This window comes from Castor canadensis, chromosome 14 (genome assembly GCF_047511655.1).
Source record: "Castor canadensis chromosome 14, mCasCan1.hap1v2, whole genome shotgun sequence".
In the NCBI taxonomy this organism is placed as follows: domain Eukaryota; kingdom Metazoa; phylum Chordata; class Mammalia; order Rodentia; family Castoridae; genus Castor; species Castor canadensis.
In genome coordinates, this window is record NC_133399.1 from 86,184,092 (window position 1) to 86,207,881 (window position 23,790).

At 32.2% G+C, this 23,790-nt stretch overlaps 1 protein-coding gene across 11 annotated transcripts in view; it reads right to left on the reverse strand.

Annotated features, from left to right (window-relative positions):
* The window catches only part of Wdr17 (WD repeat domain 17), a 154,665-nt gene that overhangs the window by 21,027 nt on the left and 109,848 nt on the right, over nt 1–23,790 (reverse strand). For 10 of the 11 annotated variants that reach the window (XM_074054937.1, XM_074054942.1, XM_074054938.1 and 7 more), the window contains 13 exons: nt 23,339–23,461; nt 20,341–20,525; nt 16,747–16,915; nt 15,563–15,654; nt 12,872–12,954; nt 11,174–11,260; nt 7,132–7,296; nt 4,863–5,065; nt 3,832–3,981; nt 3,619–3,749; nt 3,003–3,128; nt 2,015–2,170; nt 947–1,011 (listed from right to left, as the gene is read on the reverse strand). In XM_074054937.1, the coding sequence (XP_073911038.1) occupies nt 947–1,011; nt 2,015–2,170; nt 3,003–3,128; nt 3,619–3,749; nt 3,832–3,981; nt 4,863–5,065; nt 7,132–7,296; nt 11,174–11,260; nt 12,872–12,954; nt 15,563–15,654; nt 16,747–16,915; nt 20,341–20,525; nt 23,339–23,461 (1,735 nt within the window). Of the gene's footprint in view, nt 1–946; nt 1,012–2,014; nt 2,171–3,002; nt 3,129–3,618; nt 3,750–3,831; nt 3,982–4,862; nt 5,066–7,131; nt 7,297–11,173; nt 11,261–12,871; nt 12,975–15,562; nt 15,655–16,746; nt 16,916–20,340; nt 20,526–23,338; nt 23,462–23,790 lie in introns of all 11 variants that reach the window. The other variant, XM_074054941.1, reaches the window with a different exon arrangement.

Sequence of the window (23,790 nt, forward strand, 5' to 3'; positions counted from 1 at the left end):
CCCCCTCCCTACCTGCTCCTGTATTCTAGCTACAGCAAGCTCTCTTTAGGTCCTTCACTCTGGAATACTTTTTCTAGCCTGTTCACTTGGCCATCTCTCATTTATTCTGTATAGTTCAGTTCAAATGCACCAGCCTAGGTCAGGTTTCCTCTGCCAGGGCTAACTCTGTCAGCAAACTGACTTTGGACTGAGAGTCCCAGAACTGAGAGAATGAATTTGTATTGTTGTAAACCACCCAGTTTTTGGTAATCTGTTATAGCAACCCTAGGAAACTGATATACCTAACCAAAAAAAATTGTTGGTTTACTGTATTTTAAAACAAGGACATCTAGTTAAGTTTCCTTAGTAGCCAGACCAGTCTTTTTTGGTGGTACTGGGGTTTGACCTCAGTCCTTTGGGCTTGCTAGGCAGGTTCTGTAACACTTGAACCTCCAGCCCAGACTATTCTTTATCAGCAGTACCTCCTTATATTTAAGAGGAGGAAATGGCAGGAATGAGTGTCTCAGGAGACTATTTAGGATTAGAATAAAACAGTTTTCTACAAATGTTTGATAACCTTCAGAATATCTTTCCACTTACATTTCAATTGTAATATGTTAATCATCTATTTGTTTGCTGGCCTTTCCTCCATTTATATGGGGACATTTGCTTTCTAATGTCTTCATTAGAGGTAAGGACAAATGTAAGTACACTAACAGAATTTGTAAACCAACTTATTTAATTTATTGGATCAGCAGATACAAAATTCACTTATAATTTAATACAACATAAGAATAACATTCTCTGTTCTCTATTTTAAAGGCAATTTTGAAATCAGGATTTGTGATTAAATAAAGTATATATTGATACAAAAAAAGAATAGCAAATTTCAAGAGCTGCTACCACACTTATATATTGTTTCTACTTTAACATAAAACATGTGTTTGGATACAAAACCTCTCCTTACCTCTGCATTAACTTCTTCCAGTATTTCACAGAGACCCCTGGTGCAATTGACAGGGCTTTGTCCCACTATAATAACAAGCAAAAAGAGCAAAAAAAAAATCTATTTTGATTTTACTATGAATAGACTTTTTTCTAAATCCATGTTTATAATAAGGAATGTTTCTTATATTGCTGGGAATAGTTTTGTATTTTATTTATTAGATCCTATGTGTAGTAAATATTATATACCACAAAATATGTAAAATTCTATTATTTATCAGGGAAAATCTAATCCTAACCCCAGAGAAAAAGAGATCTAAAGAGAGAATAAGAAATGGGGGGAGTAAAAGAGGAACAAAAAGGATGGGATGGAAGGAACAGTAACTAAGTATATTGTTAGAAAAAATGACAACTGGGACTAGAGGTGTGGCTTAAGTGGCAGAGTGCCTGCTTTGCAAGTGGGAAGCCCTGAGTTCAAACCCCAGTCCTATTAAAAGAAAAAGAAAGAAAGAAACAGAAGAAAATATCACAACTTGTCTTCTGAAAAACCACCAAATAATATGTTCTATGGCCTTCTATGTTCAAAATAATTAATATAGAATAATTAACACTGAACTATTTTATTTTAATGTTATATTGAACAAATGTGATATTTATTTCCATTTTTATTCTTTCTCTACTCATTTTATACAATTTATAAAATGTTTCTTTCCCTTTAATTATATTCCCTTTAATTAATAATATTTTCCGTATTTTAAAAATTAAATTCCTATTCATGAAGTTCATTATTCAATCAAGAGCGATATTTGAAAGAATGTATTTTGCCAAATTCAAGCCTGGAAGAGAACTGAGGAGAAAATATTCTGAAATACCAGTATTTGAATCAAAACTTGTTTTAATTAAGGCTCTCCAAATCACTGGGGTTCTACTGCAATTAAGGCTACAAATTTGGTAACTAACTTAAAATTAATATGGTAAGTTTAAAATAGATCAATCTTAAAACTACACACATACACGCACGTACATGTGTATATTTTTAATACTTAGAATACCACATTGTACTCATTAATTTTACTTTAATAGCACATACCTCTCCAAGTTCAACCATAAGTTCACAATATCTCTGAATTTGTCCTAATCTCAAGTGTATTTCAGCAGCTTCCTTCAGCCTGTCCTCTTTAGTAGGTACACCAATACCACCACCAAATTTAGACATTTTGACTGTTGTTAGTTCTTGGGCTTCAGACTTGTTGAAAAGAAAACAATAGCTTTTAAATTTATTATATGAGAGCTGGAGATTTTAAAAAGCATACAGAACTAAAAATTACATATTTTAAAATGACATTTTTTCTTTATAAAATGTGATGTATCTTTAAATATAATATTTTGGAATATGCATGGTAGTGTGGATTGAGAGAGGAGAAGTTGTATCCCATTGTCTTTAACATTCACCAAGTATTGTTACATAGAAGTACAAAGACCAAAACTGAGCATAAAGGTGTCCAGTAAAAGTAGAAACTACTGGCTAACTTTGGCTCCTATACTGTCAATAGACTTTTCAGTTAGTTATCAGGTATTAAGCAAATCTATCCTCTTTATGAAAACAACTGTTCCTTGTGAATATCACATCCACATTCCTGGCACAGTTCTCTCATGCTCCAACAGTTCACTACTGATATTTCACTGAAAATATATACACTATTTCTTCTGTCTAGTTCCAGGACAGGTTTTCTTGTTGATACTGGATATTGCTCCAGGTATAAGGTAATTTTTATTAACATTCACTAAAAGCTATAATATGCTCATATTCAATATAACATAAAGCATACAGCCTATTAGCCTCTCCAACACTAAAATCAGAGTAGTCTCCCCCACCCTCTGTATATACAGATGTGATACACACACATATCACAATCACCTGGAAATAGGATAAAGAAGATAAAGCATGTCAAGGAGTTCCAAGTGGCCTGCGAAGAATTTCATGAGACTCAACCTTTGAAAACTATGGCTGTCTTAGTTTGTTTTAAAATAATTCACAAATTTGTTTAAGGTACATCATATCTGCATGCTTTACTTACTGTTCTAAATTTAATCAGATGTTTCAAATGCATTATTCCTTTGCAGTAGTTCTGAGGAAGTAAGCTATCATCTTGCCCTTTTATCACAGCAACCAAATTCCATAAATTGTCACTGCCACCTGGAGGCTAAAATGTAGAAAGAGAATATAACCAAAGACAAAATAGTGAACAAAAATCCTCACGGCATTTTTCATTTAAAAAAAAATTACAATGTAGGCTTATCTACAATGTAGACTCTTCTAATTCTAACTATATGCTATTTAGATAATATGTAATAACTATACATTATCATATTTTTTTTGTCTCTGATTTTGCATTTGTTCTCCCTTCTTCCCTCTTTCCCTTCCTTCTTCCTTCCCTTCTTTTTTAAGACTGACTCTCCTTATGTAGCCTTGGCTGGCCTGGAACACATGACCCTCCTGCCTTAGCTTCCTAAGTGCTCGGATGACAGGCATGTACCACCATGCCCAGCAACATTTCATTTCTTATACTGCACAGATTATATTAACAGGGACCCACTGAATTTGGGTAGTAAGTGTAAATATGTAACAACTGAATGGCACAGTCATTTTGAATAAAGGGATAATGTTCATGCTTAATGGCCTACGATACTTACTGATAAACATTCTGAAAACCATCTTAATTTTTTCACTCGAGGATTACCAGTCAGTTTTTCTATTTCCTGTTTAATATTTCTTGATACTTTACCACACAATAGAGGAGGAGCACCTTGTTCTATAGCAAAATCTGAGGAAAAGACATAATTCAGTGAGGAAAATTTTCTTGTATTTTTTAAAAATAAAATCAAATATACCCATATGTTCAATACCTGTGTTCCCAATAATTTCTTCCCAAGATCTGTCTGCCAGAATATTTATTTGTAAAGGAGTGATTAAAGGTGTTAATGACCAGAGTCTCACTGTAGAATCACGGGAACAAGAAGCCATTGTGAAGGGACGACTTGGATGGCATGTTAAACCTGATGGAAAAAGTGAAACTATTTTAGCTAAAAACATTGAAAAACATGAAGTTATAAAGAAATTTGTGAATAACTGAAATATTCTAAGAAGTCAACCTTCTACATGCACTTACTGTCTTGACTGATAAAGTAAGAATATAATAAATTATTTAGTATAAAATTGTATAATTATCAGAAAGCAAATGGTCTTGAGGGAAAATGTTAAAATTATATTTCATTTGGCTAAGTAGAAAGTGCACTCTAGTAACAATATAGCACATGGTACCTACGAATTAATGGAAATATAGGTGAATAGTCTAGTTACAAGATGAAGAAAGAGTCAAAGGTATTTTAATTTAGGACATGGAAAAATGGGATTCTTTTCTAATCCCATTTCCACATTGCCTCAGCTAAAAAGCCAGTGGAAGAAAGCATACAGATCTGAATAGTTGGATTTTATTACTTTTTCTAAGGAACCTTTTTTGAATTCTTAATCCACCCACTTACTCCTATCAATTATACTAAAAAGCTGAGTATCTAAAAATAAGGCATTAGTTAAATAAGTTATACCTATTCTACCATTAATTCCCAATTCTACCACTTACCTTTGTAGTGATGGGAAAGTGAAGCAAAGAAATTCAACCCACACATGTATATGTGTCCAGAGGCACTGTGTGTATGTATATGTGTGTGTGTGTGTGTGTGTATGCACAGAAACACAGATATGCCTATCTTTTGATGATTTGTTAATTATCTTTTCTGCATTGATATTTAGATAATACACATGCATATTTTCTAGTGAGAAAAAATGAAATAGTGACTTCTTTACTAATGCTGGATTGCTCAAAAATTACAGGCTTCATTAATGTAACAAAATAACAAATACATGAAAAACCTTTTACCATATACATCTGCACCATGATCATGCACAGTATCCAAACAAGTTCCTTCCCGAGTGTCCCATACTTTTATAGTGTAGTCCCAGCTGCCAGATATTAGTAGATATGGAATCTCAGAATTCCACATTAGTCCTCTCACAGGTGCAGTGTGTCCACTGAGAATATTTATGCAAGCATCTTGAGTATAATCCCAGATTCGAACAGAACTGAAAGTAGAATATTTTGCATATAATTTAAGTTATAATTTATCCAAAGTATTAACATATTCTTAATGGAGCACAATGATTATTTATTAGCATACCAAAAAAGATACATTAATATTATCTTCTTTATTGAAGATGGAAATGAATATTTGATTATGTTGGAGTTATCCTATTATAACACATTTTATTTCCTAATTTTATTGTGAATTATTATTCACAGTAAAATACTATTTCAGAATATCCTATACTAAAACATACAAACATATTCTTAAGTAAAAATATGTAGAACAGATATAATCTGATAAGAAGAAATAATAATTTCAGATCAAATTATTTATATATCATGAAAATATAACATGTAAGATGATATATCTTATTTGAAAATCACTCTATATTTATGCTTTTATCAATAAGTAAATCATTCCTTCATGTTTTTTGTCAGTAAAATAAGTTGATGGACAGTGTAGAATCTAAAGTCACGTAAAAAAAATTAACTTGATTCATGATATTATGTAGTTCTACTGATTGTACAATGTACAAGTGTTACTGAAATTAAACTTTAATCTCAAAATCAGTTTAAGACCTCTAAATGCCAATTCCACTCAGACAAATCACAGTATGTTTTTAGTCACAAACTTATACCAACCTGACGATATCAAAAAAATTAATATGTTAAAGTTTATACTGCATTGTAAAGGACACACATTATATACTTTTATTTCCTTAAAGCATACATATCTTTCAGCTTTATATAAAAAGACTCCTTTCTTCCCCCTCGCCCATTTTCCTAGTACAGAACAATAAAATCAATCCTCCATATCCATGGATTCTGCAGCCACAGGTTCAACCAAGTATGAAATGAAATTACTAAAATAATTGCATTTGTACTAAACATATACTGATTTTTTGTTGTTATTATTCCCTAAACCACAGAGTATAACAACCATTTATGTAGTATTTGCATTATAGTAGGTGTTGTAAGTAATTAAATTACAATAATTTAAAGATAATTAAAAATGTGTGGGAGGATATACATGGGTTACATGCAAATACTATGCCATTTTATATAATGAGCATAAAATCCAATGGACATGGTATCTATGATGGTGTCCTGGAATAAACCCCAACGAATCCCCAGAAATGACTATATATACAATTATATTTCAACCTAATTTTTGTTCTAATTTCTTACATATGTTAGTATGTGTTTTCTGAATGCTAACATGCTTTAATAGTTAAGAATATATTAAAGTCCTTTGTATCAAAATAATATAATGTTATTATAGGGGCCAATAGATTAGGCCTTTCTTTTTTGACATACTTAGGCTTTTGAGGGACTGGAATGAATGAAAGCATATTAACTTTCACATGATAACCATATTAAAAGTAACATTTTAAGTGATAACCCACAAAAGTCTCATAATTGTTTCTCTTATTAAATTTGGACTTAAGTAAAAAATTCACGGTGAAAATAATTACAAAACAAAGTAACCTGTGGTTACTTTCACTCTGACTTTTACTTGTAAAAAGTAGAATATCCCATCTTCAGATAGTGTTGAAGCAAACTATACTATCTAAATATATCTTTGTTTGACTATAAAACTCTCACAAATAGAGTAAAATATTAAACATCTCATTTCTAAAATTCTTTTATGCCAAAATTTATGGTCAGTTTTTATTCTATTCTTGATGAAAGAGTACAGCTATTTTCTATATTTGACTAACAATATTATCAAAAACAAATTCTTCTCTATATTTCATAGATTTGTTTAAGATCTTCTTCCATTTCCTCACATACCCATTTAAATTTTTTTGTGTTAACTTTGTTGCTAGTAAGATAGACATAAGCATTCAGAGTAAGCAAAATAAATAAGAAAACAAAAATCATGAATAATATAAACATGACAGAATTTAGTTTTGCTGGAATTTAGTTTGTTTCTTGTCAACGGTCTACTAGCTTAGTATACACTTTAAATATTTCCATATATAATTTTATCATATAAATATATGCATTTCTGTGAAAGTTTATTATTTAAAGGACAAGGAAAACAGAATGCAAAAATACATACCCATCATCAGAACCACTGCAAAGAATTCCCTCCCTCAGAGGAGACCATTTAACATGAAACACTTTTGCTGTATGGCCACTAAATACTTTCAATGGTTGATCAGAGCTGGTGGCTACATAGTAAACACGAACGTTTTTGTCCTCACAGCCAGTGGCTATCATGTCTCTGAAAGTCAACAATGTAACATTAAAATAGATGATTTCCTACTTTCTTTACTATAAATAATTTTTAAAAGGTCCAATAGTTCTAATTTCTAAAGAATTTTTTGTTTAATGAAGTTAGACTAAGAACTTACATATAAAAATCATGTATAATTATGCTATTGTTCATTTGCAGAAACTGCCAGTATAAAGAGTTCCTTAGTGCTATATTTTAATTGGCTGAATTTGTGTTTTATTTATCTTAAGTCAGAGGTGATATATATACATATATATATGTATGTTGTTTTCAGTACACACTTACAACTTCTTGAATGTTTCTTGAACTTTATATTTTGCAATTGTTTTGTCTTAAGAAAGGTTCCATAAGATGAATGATGATATTTGCTTACTTGCTGACAGGCAAACTATTATTACATTCCCTGGACATTTGCTACTTTTTGAGGCATAGGTACAGACAGCAATGACACCCTCTAGAAGGATGCTGGAAAAGCTCTCTACAGACCAGAGTTAACTTCATCAGACACTAAAACACACTTCAATTTTCCATTCCTTTTCTGTGGCTTCACTTCCTTACCATGCTTTAATTATTAGATAAACTAAGGATTCTCTAGAAAAATAGTATCATCTTTTAATATTCCTTGCTCATTATCCTCACAAGAGTAAGAATAAAAGGTACCTGTGTACAATAGTCATATTTGCAATATTGTTTGGAAAGGAATTATGGATATCAGGCAAACCTGTGGATATCATGTATCTATCAGAACAGTGTACTTAAGGAACATCTACCCTAACCATTGTATAAATATTCTAAAGATAAAGAAGGAAAATTACACTCTTCAGAACCCAACTGCCACTAAACCTTTCCAAAACCTCAAATTGTTGATTTTGTTACATGAGTTATAATGGTTATATCTATTTAAACCAATTGCAGAAGCATAACATTTTGCAAACTAGCATGCACAGACTACATCTTCCTAAGGCTCACTGATCAACAGGCTAGTTTCTACATTTTGAAAAATTATTTTGCATACATATATATAATTAGATGAATATTCTGGTATATTTTTGTATACATGTAGATGCAGATACATAAGTATGCAATCTTAGGAATACCAGAAACATTCAAAAATGCATATAATCAAACTCAAATTATAAATTCAAGATACCTTATGAAAAAACTGATACCTTTTTCTACTAAAGTGCAATGTGAAATATGAATACAAGTAGAATACTTTTAATGTATTCTTTAAAATACTTAAAAAAATACTTTTTAAAATTAAAAATGAAATTTATGAGATATGCTTGGTAGTAAGCATAATAATTAGGAAATAGGGACTTCTAACTTCATTTAAAAAAAAATCCTAACTAAAGACATTGCATTAAAATCTAATTTTTATTTCAGTGCCTCGAATACTTTGTTAACACTATAAAACATGGAAATAAGAATGTGGAACTGTCCTATTATCCAGATGTCAGATAATTCTGAAGGACAGAAAAGAGAGAGAAGAAGGGTGGAGATGTGAGAATAGTGGAATATGGGCAGGAAAGAAGAGGAGAAAAGAGAACAAAACTTTGGGGAATTATTTATTTCATGGGCAGTGAAGCAAATATTATTGAACATCTAAATCTACCTTTTCAAGAGACAATGAAGTTTAGCAACATATGCTAAAGACTGTTTTTGCTGACTATTTTGCCAAACACGGGTAACACAGCCAGTGATTTCATGGGGCTTACATTTTAGAGAGTCAGACAGTCAATACATAACCAATCACACAATTAAAATTTTAACTTTAGGGCTAGACATGGCAGCCATATCCATAACCTCAGCTACTTCGAAGTGGAAGTAGGGGGATCACAGTTTGAGGCCAGCGTGGGCAAAATTAGAGACAGACTTTGTCTGGAAAGCAAGCTAAAAGAAAAGGCACTGGGGGTATTGCTCAAGTGGCAGAGTGAGGCCCTGAGTTCAATTCCCAGGATCACAAAAAAAGATTTAATTCTATTATAAATTCTCCAAAACCATATTGTAGGAGAGGTTTACTTAATATGGTTGTCAGGGAAGACTTTTCTGTAAAAGTAATTTTTGTGTTGAGAGCTGACGAGTAGGTAACAGTTACTTAGGTCCAACTCAGTTGGGGCATGTGGTATATGGTAGAGAGCTTGCTAAACAAAGGGGGAACAGTGTGAGCAAAGTCTTGATGTGAAAATCAGCTGGCTAGTTCAAGAAACTAAAAGGCAATGTGGCTGGATGCAAGAAGCAAGGAATGAGATTAATAAACTAGACAGAAACCAGACTACACAGAGACTTCCTTATAGGGCTTGCTAAGAGTTTACATTTTAACCTAAAATTAATGGGAAACTTGAGAATTTAAGCAGTAGAATGGTGTGCTCAGATCAGTATTTTAAACATTCATTCTGATTTCAACATGGAGAAGATGCAGGAGTGGGGGAGAGAGTGGAATGAGGAATGTAAATGGAATTGACTTAAGTCTTTGAGAGAATACCAAAAAGAAAGAAAAACCCAAGTATTAAACATGTCTCAATTTATTGGGTTTTTAATTTCTCACCAATGTTTTAAATTTTTTGGTATTAAATCTTACACTTTTTTGTTACATGAATGCCTTAAGTATTTTTATACTTTTTGAATATTAATATATTCAAAATTGACTGTTAAAAATTCCTAGTATATAGATTCATAAGTAGATTGTTTTAACCTAGCAGACTGGGGATTTTAGAAGGTTAATAGAATTTTTTTTATTATTTGGTTTTCTTGAGTTTTTTTAAATCATGAATGTTACATTTTATTAATTTTTTCTGTATCCACTGATACTATATATGGTATTAGCCACTTATTTAATACTGTTTATTAAATTATTTTCAAAGAACACACCCAAATATTATTAGTTTAGTGGAAGAAGGACATTTGGAAAAAGATTATTTAGGTACAGAGTAAAATGCAACTGGTAGAAATGGAGATCGTGAGATGGTGAGGTGTAGAAGAAGAGGGAAGGACGCTGGCCTTAGCAGATTTTGTTGTTAGAAATAGAAGTCCTTGAGATGGGAAGCAGTGGTGGATGGTCATAAATTCCTTTTGGGCATAATCTAACAACGTGTTAATAGATTCTTCTATATTTAGTGGAAGAAACACAAAGGCCTCCATTTTGTATATGCAATTTGATGAAGAACCCAAGTAAAATAAGGTTTTAATATTTACTTACATGTCTGCCACAGGTTATATGGAAAAGTACAATTTATGTTAGTTTTGATAATATCTAAAGAAGTTTACATTTTATATATAACCTGTATTTTGCCAGAGAGGTATGAAACACAAAATTCTTGAAAATGCAGTGAGTTAAATTTTAATGGAATTTTACTCGAATTTAATTTTTAATGTAAGCTGATTTTTACATGGTAAACACTCAGCTCTCAAAGTTGGCCTCTCAAAACCATCTATTTAAGTTCTATATCTTGGGAAATCATGCAATACAGAGGCATTAGCCTAAGGTGGGTACAATGGAAAGCTATGGTGAAATGGTACCACTGTATAGAGACCTAAAAGAAATTAAGGAAAGGACAATACTTCTACAGTAGAAGCAACACATGGAACGGACTTATTTCTATTGCTTATTACTTATCATCAGTATGCTTTCTTTCAAAATATCAGAAAGCTATTTTGAGAGTAGGAAATTAGTATTTCTAAGTTATGTAACGATATTATGGAATAAAAATAACTAAAATAAATTAATATTTGAAAGATTCTTCACTTCTCATTTGCTAGGTAAGAAGAATATTATTGATGGGAAAATATAAAACTTTATGGTTATTAAAAAATAACTCTCTGAAATATAATTATCATTTATTTCAGGGAAAAAAAAACAACTTACCTGTTGTTTTGGCTCCAATCACAGCCAAACACCGCAGCTGGATGTTTGTATTTGTGCGTTACTTTACCATCAATTGTTCGAATAATACTGAAATTAGTATAATGTTAATAAGAAAATGACATTCTTAATAAATTATTCAAGGGAATGAAGTCAGAACTATATTTCAAAGATAAGTATTCTAAGATACAGACTTGGTTTGCAAATCCCAAAGAAAATTTAAAAGTGTTACATAAATGATATTACCAATAATGAGTATATTTGCATCATATAATATTAATTATGGTAAACCTCCTCAAGTAAAATTAATGGTGATAAAATCTGATTTAGAATCTGAATTCTTAAAAAACTTTTTTAATTGAGCAAAAACATCTTTTAAAGCAGTGATATAACTGATGTATGCTTTAGGCTTTTATCTTCAGAATCGTTTATAAGAATTTATTCATTCATAAAGTTGGCTATGTGCCATTTCGCCAAGACCAAGATCTATAAATTATAACATATTTTCAAGGTATAATTTCAGTAATCCCAATAGAAAATCAACTCCCATCATCAAAAAAGGATTCTATGCTTTCACTACAAAAATAAAAGAAGCTCTGACCTTACTCTATAATTGCCACAATGTGAGGGTTATTGATTTCATTAGGCAAAAAACAAAAAAAAATTTGTCCATAAATTAATGTACTACAGATTTCAAAAGTCTTTGGAAATGACATTCTTATACATCACCAGGCCCACCAAAACTTCTGAAGTTCCTGGGGAATGGTGGTGACCAACTCATAAATGTTTAGTTATGCAATATGGTATTTATCAAATAATGCCTTGAAAATACATGCAAAACTTAACTATGTATCATTTAATCAAAAAGTTCTTAAAATATCTTTTGCAGTTTGAAATCTACTGGTTTTCAAATTGTTCCTTTTAAGGAAAAAATCTCTAGTGGCATTATTTCTGAAAATATTAAAGTCCTTGCAAAGGGTCTCTGGTCCCCATATCTCTGTTCTACTGAAACTAAAAGGGGAGAAGGGGAAAACTAGACTAAATATACCAAATCTAATAGAAGACAAACTTCTATATTCTCAACAACCATGAGTACCTATACCTCTCAAAGATGACTATACTTTTAGCAAAAGGGGAGTATCTTTGATTTTCAAATAGCTTTTAAAATCAAGGCAATTTTTTCCTTATATATTTTCACATGGAAATTCACTTCTTCCTGGGACTTAATGGAATTTTAAAAAGCACACATCTGAAACACGGGGTTAGCGGTGCTAGCTCCATTAAAAAATGTCATTTCCTACTTGCATTGGCACATTCCTTCTTGCAAAGGCTTTTTATCCTTTTATAAATAACAGAATCTACAAAACTGTGAACTTATTTACAGAGCACTTGATATCTCTTGAATCACTTATGAAATTGAAATACTACTCACCCCAAAATGTGGTAAACGCTTAAAGTTTCCTTGTAGCAATTCACAGTCTTTTAGTTACAATTAATGTAGTGTTTTCATTTAGAAGGCAAGGATTGTATTTTTAAAACACTACTGCATAGTTATAAATTATATAGCAATATATATTGACTACATGGGTTTATAAATAATATTGATATCCAGTACTGGATATCTCATTGATACATAACTGGAATAATCAAATGAGCCTCTGATAAACAGAATAACTTCATAATATCATACAGAGTACTTACCAGAAACCATCACCACTGCAGGTTGCTATTCTTCTGGAATCTTTATGACTCCAGGCAATGCAGAATATTCCATTTTTCCCATGCTTCAAAAAATGCAAAATACCTATCAATAAGAAATAATTCACCCCTTTTTTCTCTTATTTATTTTCTTCTTCTAAGTATTACTTTTCCTTTTAGGAAATAATTCTGGATGATACTAACAGAGACATTATTGTCAAAAGAAGGAACCTGAGTATATATATTCTAAGAATTTGTAAAGCTGTCACACTTAAGAAAGAGATCCATTGTTTAAAGACAAGGACTGAGTGGCTTTCTTTTTGTTGTATACTGGTGAAGAGTCAAAATTTGCTTCTTCAGTCATTCACAGAATTAAGCTCTGCTTAATGCCTTTTCCTTTAAATACCTCTCTGTGTATAGTTACAGTCCTCCACTCTACCTGCTGAGTGATCATCAAAGGGTATGCAGTATTACCATGGAGTTGAAGATAGTTACCTATGATTTCAAATCCAGGCTACTACAGCTATAATATAAGAAATATTGCAAGCAAATTGTTATTACTGGTTGTTCCCCCAAGTTTCAAAGGTTTCTTTTATTAAGAAATTGGAGGAGATTAATTTAATTCCCGTAATGAATTATTTTCTATTTAGCTCTTCCTCCACACTCTGGGAACAGAGAAGGGAAAAGTGGTACAGTTATAGCTGATGTAATGAGAATTTTTGTGTGTTTGGTATTGGGATTTGAACTCAGGGTCTCATGCTCATTAGCCAGGAGGCTCTACCACTTGGACCACTCTGCCAGCCTGTGATGAGAATTTTTAAAATGCAAGGAATAAATAATATACATGGGAATGTCATTCATCAACTGTGTGATGGGTGTACAAAAGCCATAATTAACCTATTTCTAAATGTTAATTATTTTTTTCTATTTTATACAGTACTTAAATTGTGGCTGTCATTAAGAAGAAAACTAAAGTGACTTTTTATATGGCACTTTAGGTTGCTTTATTATCACACACATTCAACTTCTTAAGGCAATTTCCAGTTTTTTAACCTCGTTAGGGAGGAGTCAAAGAGGGGAGGTTTATACAGATAGATACAAAAATGGAACCAGTCTTTCTATTCATTCAGTTGAAGGGGTGGAGGTCTTCTGTCAATCTCTTTTTCTTTTTCCAAGAAAAGTACATTCATTTATCACTCTTTAATATCCTGCATTTCCTTTTGTGAGGCACATGTGTCTTAGTTAATTAAAGTTGACAATGTTAATTTTCCCATACCTGTAATACAAGATTGAAGCAATTTTGATACTGATCTTAACTGTGCTACTAAATGTTGGGAACGATTTGAACAAACATATGAGATGTCCTTGACATTAAGAAGCTAAATTGCTTAAGTGCTAATGGACAGATATTTTAGGTCATGTGATACCAAAATGACATAAGAAGAAATCAACAGATATGCTAGGAAAGGAAAAAATTTTCAAATTTTGATCAAAAGTTTTATTTTCTGGCTCTTTTCTTCTTATACCTCACTACTTATAATGGGATAAAGCTGCCATTCTGGTGATGGGAGAGAGAGGCCAGGCTGGGGCACTGTGAACTGACACAGCATAGTTTTGTTGCATATGGAGAAAGGGAAGAATATCATCTTTGTAAAAGTTTCTTCTTTTGAGTGCAAACTTGCTTACAGGTACTTGGTAACATGTCCTTAGTACTCAGCATTTACTTCGTTATGGCAGTACTCTGGGAAAGCAAAGCATCCATTCAGGGAGGGTGAAAGGAAGAAGTTAAGAAGGTAAATATGGATGACTGCTTTCTATACAAGAATGAACATAGAATTTTTAAACCTGTTGAAGTCACCATAAGAAAATAAGGTAGAAAGGAGAAATATAAAGGGCATGAACCAATATATAATATATATAAATAATATATACATATAAATGATATATGTATATATATATATATATACACATATAAATGTCACAAGGAAACTTCCTGTAAAGCTATCTTAAATAAATTTTTCCCCCTAAAAAATGGAGAACAGGAAGGTAAAACAGGTCCTGTCTGGGGGCTGGTATCAGTAGAAGGGGGTAAGTTATATGGGAAGTGTGAAGGAGGCTGAATGTAGTGGAAATATTGTGTACTCATTTATCAAGATGGAAAATGAGACATGTTGAAACTATTTCAGGAATGGGCAGAGGGGTGGATAAAAGAATAATGGAAGGGATGAAACCAACTATAATAAATTATAAGAATTTTTGAAAACACCACAATGTACCCCCAGTAGAACAATAATTAGAAAAAAGAAAAAGAAATTATGGAATCCAAGTTCATTATTTTGCAGATGAAGAAACAGATCCAAGTCAATAAAATAATTCTTCTTCTGTCAAGAGATATTACTAACAGAATTAAGACTATAATTTGGGATTTTTGTGTTTAGTCTTGTCCCTATTATTTAAAATTTGCCTACATTTTGTGGAGGAAGACTTAAAATTCTTTTGAATCTCTAAGACAACTTCAAATGAATTTTTATAGGCTCAGCTACAATTTTCAGAGTTCATTTTAGCATGGAAACATCTCCTTGGATTGTTTTCTAGTGGGGAGAAGAAACATGCCACCATGTATTAACTATTGGATTAATAGGTATAAAGTGAAATAAGGCATCACATTATTCAGTAGCAGTAAATACATCCTACCTCATTAAATCGCTGTACCATTTTGCCCTTTTGAACATCCCAAATAAAAGCACCATTTCTGGAAGTTGCACCAGCAATACAATTTAAACCACCTTAAAAAAATTTGTTAGACACTGTTACATATTTGACACAAATGTAATTCATTTCAAAAATGTAAAAAATGTAAGATTGTTATTTGTAGAATTCTTTAAGTTTTGGAATGGAAATTATGAACTGTTTAATTGTAAAAATGTATCGATGCATTAAATATAGAGAGAATAACACAATAGATATATTTATTATGCAGTTTCAATAGTTGTGAATGGCCAATCTTGTTTTGTTTAGAGATGGATTTATTATAAAGACCAAAGCATCACAATCACAGTCACAAATGTTATCAATAGCTCAATAGTATCATACATTAAGTGATTATTCATAACCTGACTATTTATAGTAATATTTTAATGGCTAGAAAAGAAGTTTTGAAAACAAGTAACTTAAAAATAGCTTCTTTACTGAAAACATAATGCTTTCTATTTTGAGGAAATAAAAAAAATCTGGTAAAATACTGCTAAGTTAGTAGTTGGTTAAGGACCCATGTATTTTTTGGAAGAAAGCAAAAAAATGTTTTCTTCTTCAGAAGAAAGGAGCATGTGTCATCTTCCATCTTAGGAGTTAGATTACACAGGAATTGCTTTGTGATAAATGACTGTCCACACTAAAAAAGTCCTTACATTTCTACTATTTTTATTCTGCTATCCTTTTTGGGTTCTTAAATTATTTCCAAATTTATTTGCTTTTTTCTTTTCCTGTGTCATCTATTCTAAAATATGGAGGAAGTTATGAAATCATCTATATTCTCTTGCATTTCCATCCTTGTCACCCTAATTTTTAAAACTTCCCTAAAAACGGATTCATAGGCAATCACACTGAATTCCATTTTCCAATGTTTTTACTTTTTGATGCAAATTAGTAAGTAAGACTGGGCCTCTCCATTATGATTGGATTTTTATACTCACAATTTTTAGTCAAGTTTTAAGTTTGAGACACAGATTTTTTTTGCATGAAGAAGAAAGTTTAACAAATAGCAGGTTAGTGCTATGTTACTCTACTGGCTGGTCCAATTCCTATATTGCTGATCAGGCAAACCAGCTTTGAAGATGCATACTGCAATAATTAAAATCACTTAATAAAATACTTCTTACCTGGAGCCCATGAAAGGGAGTAAATAACCCCTTCATTGCCTGGGGAAGTATACATTGCTGTTAATGTGTTTATATCCCAGACTTTTATAGTGCCATCAAATGATGCTGTCGCTAAAAGATTTGGATCATCAGGTTTGAATTTACAGTCAAAGATAGTTTCCACATGTCCCTAGTTTAAAAAAGTCACAGTTACTAAGGAAAAATATATATTATTAAACAAATCATAATGTATAATCAAATTGATATATGGAATACTATGGTTTTCCAAATAATAATGCAAAAATACATAGTCAAGCAAAAAATATACAAAAATGAAATCACTACTGTGATTTAATATTCTTTGGGCTATTACTGTATTACAGGTTGGGTATCTCTTACCCAAAATTCTTGGGATAAGATCAGAAGTGATCCAGAGTTCTGATTTCAGAATACTTACAAATGCATAATGAGATACCTGGGTTATGAGACCCAAGATAAACATGAAATTCATTTGAATTTCATATATAACATATATATAACATATATATTATATATATAAGTAGCTTAAAGATTATTTTATACAGCATTTTTAATGTGCCTGCCTTTTCACTATTACATGATAGTGTGGCATTATGTTTCACGTTATGGAGCACTTCATTTTTCAGATTTTAGGATTAGGGATGTTCAGTCTGCATTTTGTACATAGATTTTATTCAACCACAGTTCATCAAATCAGCAACTGAATTCAAAGATATTAAAAAAAAATCTCACTTTTCAATTTCAACTCAATTGAAAAACATTCTTCTGATTTTTTTAAATATACAAGATACTAACCCAGACATTTCTAAAGCAATTAACTGTTAATAGTCACTACATGTCAATCTGGCAGTGTAATAGAAGACTAGGATGAATCTTATATTAGAAGTCTACTAATGCAAATATTCCTTTTCTATACTAATGACATATTCCAAAAGCATCTCACAATTTGGGCAGAAATAGGAAGAACCAGGCATGGTATCAAATTTTAATAAGCCATGTTCCAAATTTTTTAGAATATGGAATACTTTTCCTGTTACAAGATGATCTGGATTCCAAATACCCACAAGATTATATAGTGATATCTGTAAACATATCTGTAAGGTGGTACTTTGTATCTATACAGCTATGGGAATATCTGGTAAAAATCCAATTTAAAAAGCCACTTAGTCTGTCTTCTTCCAAATATTGGGAAATGGAAATTGAAACTCTGACTCCAAGCAAGAAAAACTCTAGCATGCTGGGATCTAGGGAAGGAGTTAAAATATAAGGCTAGGGCTTTCTAATCCACAACCAATGTACTAATGGTATAGAAAGAAGTCCTTTAAACACTAGGTATGTCCATTATACTAGAAATCACAATGCTTAGAAAAATGAAAAACTGCTGTAAAGCCTCTTCTATAGAGGAAAGAGGTAGAGGAAAGAAAAAAATCCAAAGGATTAGTCAGCAGGAAAGAAGAGAGGCTACCATTGTAGCCTCTCTACCATTGTTTCACCTGGCTAGAGTGCTTCCAGGTGGTCATTTTTAGTGTTTATGGACATATATAAGCCAGTAGCAGTGTGCATGTCACTTTTAAATGTATTTTGCTACTATGTCTTCAAATTTTATTTTTAGAAATCTGAAAATTCCCATCACAAGAACCAAATTGTAACCTTTCTTCTGTGTTTTCTTCATACCAAGAGGAAGGCAGACGTGAAGAGAAAAATATAGCATTTTTCTTAATTTTAGATCAGCTCATGTGTTGAAAGCTTGGTCCCTAGTGAAGCAGTGTTCTAAGGTAGAGCTTTTGGAAAGTAATTGGGTCACAAGAGCTCTGACATCATCAAATGGATTAGTAATTCGATAGCATTACTGGGAGGTGCTGTGAACTTCAGGAAGTAAGGGTAGCTGGAGGAAGGGGTCACTGGTGGCATAATCTAAAAGGGTTTATCTTGTTTCTGGTCCCTTTCTTGCTCTGTTCTTTGCTTCTTGGCTGCCATTAAGTAAGCAGCCTCCTCTGCCACACACTCCTCCTGCCATGATGCCTCACCACAGACAGAATGGAGACAGCTTGCCATGGGTTGAAACCTCTGAAAATGTGAGCCAAAATAAATCTTTACACTTTTGAAATTTTGTTACAGTGATGAAAAACAGACTAATATACAAAACTGGTACCAGAAAGTGGGTCATGGAGACTTCCACCAAGATTTCAAAGGAAGCCTAAAAAAACAGGCAGTATGTGGCAGGGCTGGAATCCCTGTGGGCAAACCCTGGGGGGGATATTCACGAAGCTGTGAGAGTGAAGTCTGAACAGTAATAGAGATGCCAAGAAGGAGAAGATGCTAGGAATGAGGAACATCTACTGAGGGAATCTGTAGGCGGTGAACACAGCCCAAGAGTGGTCTTGTGGGCTGCAGTCATCAAGGCAATAGAGGAAGTGCTTCCCAGCCCTTGGAAGCTCACATCACATCACCACAAGCCCCACCCAGATGCCTCATATGGAGCTTCCTGATTACCACAAGATAAGCAGTTTTGAGTCATCACATGCTCCTTACATAGTATTCTGCCTTACCCAGCCCTCCCCGAAAAAGGAGTCAGGTCACCTTTAAAACCCTGAGCCAAAATAAGCCTTTCTCCTTTGATTTCTCTCAGGTACTTTGTTACAGGGATAGAAAACTAACACAATTCCTTTTCTCAGTGAGATCACAAGAAGGCAATTAACACTTAAGTTTGTTAAATGTCTACCTTAATCTGATTCAAACCTGTGGGGAAAATGGAATCATTTTTATAAACTCTGAACTAGAGAGAATTAAGAGGATGGACTTGAACAAATATTAATAACAACATAAATTCCTTCCTTCATTCCTCTCTTCCTCCACCCTTCCCTCCTTTCCTCCTTCACTCCCTCACTCTCTGCTCATGTACCCAATAAAACAATAAAGTGTTGCTATGTGCTGTGCACTATGATAGGCAGTGGAGATATAGTATGGAATAAAACAAGACACAAATGTGAAGCTACAAAGAGGTTAGGTAGAGGCTTAATGATCATAACAGAATTCACAGAATTATAGAATTATGATAATGATTCAATAGAAAGAAATCTTACAAAACACCTAATCCAAGCTTAATTAATTCACAGATAAGATGAAAGCAATAAGGCATGAAATAACTGGCAAGGTTAAACTTGTCTTCCTTCTGAAACAATATTCTCTTTCTCATTTTGCTTCCAAAACTGCACAGCTATCTACTATTTATTTATTCATTTATTTACTGAAGTGCTAGGGACTGAATTTAGGTCCTCACACATGCTAAGCAAGCACTGTATCACTGAGCTATATCCTCAGCTCCTCCTAGGTATTTTTCCATTACATAAGAGGTAGACATTAATATTGTAAAGTTTAATTTTTAATATTTGAAAAATTTTAGTAGTATTGTCATTATTCTACATATTTTTCTAAAATGTTTCAACAAACTAAGAAAGAAGTCTTAACATCATTATTAATAAAAATAAATTAGCAATATTAATACAAAGGTAAAAGTCAACATTGTGGGTTTACGAAAAATAGGCATTGCAACATAAGGAATCACCACAGACATACCAAGTCTCTAAGAAAATCCCACTTTTTGGCTCCTATATCATAAAGTCCAACTCCACCATCCAAGAAACAGCACACGGCGTGACCAGGAGGAAGAGAAAATGCTTGGTTTTGTGTCAAACTTGGGGGTGGAACTGCTTCACTTGTTGAAGATGTATAATGATTTTTGTTTGGAGACTGGATTAAAACTAAAAAAGAGGGAAAAATAAACATATATGTCTATAGTTTCCCATTGGAATGAAACCTCAGGGCTAAATGTATAAAGACACTTCACTGCTTTATTTTGTTCAAATTCATAATCTGTATCAATGATCACAGTTTCAGCCAAATAAGCACTGTTGCAGTATTCCCAAATATGTGAGCGTGTAAGCACAAAGCTGGATTTTATTTTGAAGAGGTATACAGAAGTGCACTGGAATAACATGGATGAAAAGTAGTAAGGAATCACCATCTGTTGTGAATGTTTGGTTTCTTAACTCTCCATAAATTAAAGCACAGCATAATCTTTAAAAGGGTATTCTCTCTTCAAAGTGGTGCCATAATAGTATGTCTCCCCACTTTCACATACAAAATACATGAATATGTGATTTTTCTCCTAAACCAAGTAACTCTCTGCTACTAATTTCTATTTCAATAAATACAATTTTTTCAGATTTGTTATTCACTTTAGCACCCAAAGTAAGACTCACAATACTATCTAACATACATTCGCATGTCAAGTTTTCTTTCTTCATTTTTTTATTATTCAGATATTTGTTTTTCCTACTTTCAATTACAAAACTGCCCCCTTGCTTAGTTATTTTTTGTATGTTCTTTATTTCATACTTTGTCTTCTTTCAAGAAGCTTTTCCATAGAGTGTGAATATACATACATATTTTTTTGGTGGTACTGGGACTAGACCTCAGGGCTTTGCACCGGCTACACAGGTACTCTACTCAAGACATGCCTCCAGCCCTAAATATTTTCTTGTAAATCTAATCTAATATAATGATACAACTGTAAATTTTGAGACTAATCATTAATTACATGCTGAAATAAAGATGAGTATTTCCCAGTATTTTTCTTTTTTGATTAGAATATATGAAGTCTTTCTTATTGCATTCATTGTGGATAATACTCTTCTCCAAATCTAAGAGTGACCAGAAGTCAAACCTAGAATACAGAACTAATAATGAAGGAATCATTTGGTAGTAACTAATTTGGTTCAATGAAATATTGCTGATAGTCTGGTTAAAATTTAACATAAGTCATGACTGATTTTCTAATATTTTAATCAAACTAACATCATACTATTGACATCATGCTACTATGAATGACATTGCAATGAACATTTATGTACAAGATTTTGTGCAGACATATGCTTGTAATTTTGTTGAGCGTATACACAGGAGTGGAATTTCTGGGATACATGGCATCTGTATTTGGTTATTTGAGGAACTACCAGACAATTCTCCAAAAGCAACCAGCAAAGTGGCATTTGGGGAAGGAAAGAGAAGGGACTTTCTAATTGCGCTTTAGGCATATTTGACAGTCCTTATTTGGCTGAAAGTAAACAATGGTTTTTATGATGTGGGGGTGAGCTGCCAAGGTAGGCAGTTCTGGTGATTAAACTCAAGGCTTTATAAAGGCTAAGCAATTGATCTACTACTTAAAATATGCCCCCAGCGTTTTTGTTTTGGAGACCCAATCTCAGTACCTTTTTGCCCAGGCTAGCCTTTAACCCACAATCCTCTTGCCTCTGTCTCCAGACAAGCTAGATTTACAGACATGCTTTACCATACCCAGCTCTTAAGTGTTCTTGACTCTCTTTATATGTCAATCTATTATAGTTTATGATTTTTAGAATCAGTGCATATACCTTCATTTTAAAATTTCATTTTCATAGTTGTTCTTATTTGATAATCTTACATTTGAAAATTTTTAGGAAAAAAACCCCAGAAATCTAATAATAGGTGTTTAAAAGGAATTACTCAAAATGACAAGATTGATATATGCTTCTTTACATTTTCTGATTTTTCTCTAATGGATATGGACTACTTTTTAAATATGAGCAAACATGAAAGAAACAATTTGTCATGACTCAGCCATACCATGATATGGATGTTCACAGCCACTATGCAAAGAAACTAAACTTATAGGAAATGTGCTGTATATACAAACAGAATGCCCCCTGTAGCATTTTATTTTACACCCTTAATTTCTGAGCTCTAGTAGTGTTGAGACTCCACAGAAATGCTTAAATTTAGGCAAGGTCCATTCTGATTTTTTAATCACTAAAATTCCTACCCCACATTCTTTTCTTTGTCTACACAAAATGGGAACAGGACCAGCCATGCAGAGTAATTATGGTAGGCCTTACAGGAAGTAAATTTGTTATCCTTTACCTTTAATAAAAATTCTAATGTTTCAGATTTTTTTCATTTATAGCTTAAGGGCTTTATTTTTTCTTAATTACAGAAACAATTAATGATAATCAGAAACAATACACACAAAAAGATGAACAGGACATAGAATGCCCATAATTCTACTAATCCAGTGATAACTGGTATTCAGATTCAAAGTATATTTCTAGATCCTACAATTTGAATATTTAGATTATTTTAAGTTTGTTAGAAACTATAGATTATAAATTAGCCATGTTTAAAACAGATTCTTTTAGTCAGATCAATTTTATTCAATCTCATTACTCTTGGTAATTCCAATTTATTTTCTATAATATCACAGTTTCATCTTCCTCACAGAGATAATCTATTATTATTTGAATATCCTCATTTAATAGAATTTTACAAATATAAGTTGACTCTAAGTACTTTAAAATGAGTATTATTATTTATTGTGTGGCATTTAAGGTCCCTTTAGCATATGTATTGCCAAAACTATATCTGAAAATTTGCTTTTAAGTAGCATCTCATATTTAATACATTTATATTACCATATACAATTTTATTTGACAGAAAATATGATATTTTAAGATATTAAAATTTTTATATTTTTACTTACATTTTTTCCTTGGAGGGGAATTAAGTACATGTAAGCAGTGAAATCCTGTTTTCTTTAATTTAAAATTATCAATAGGTGTTGTTCTTGAAACATTCCAAATGCGTAAAACACCCACTTGAGAATCTAATTAGGTCATCAAAAAAATCAAATGTTAACAATTTGTTTTGAAACTAAAATGCCTAGACATAAAAGAACAACAAAGACTTCAACTTCTATGAATTAGAACACTAATTATTAGCATTCTTTGATCAGTATGTGATAAAACCAAAGAAACTGCTGAAAGGCTATTCAATTTTAAAATTTTTGGCATGATTTATTATTTTGTTCATAGCAAACATTTTCATACCTTAGAAACTGCCTGCCTTAGCAGCTCACCCCCACACCATAAGGATCTGCTGTTCACTTTTGGCCAAATAAAGACTGTAAATATGCCTGAAGAACAATTAGTCCCT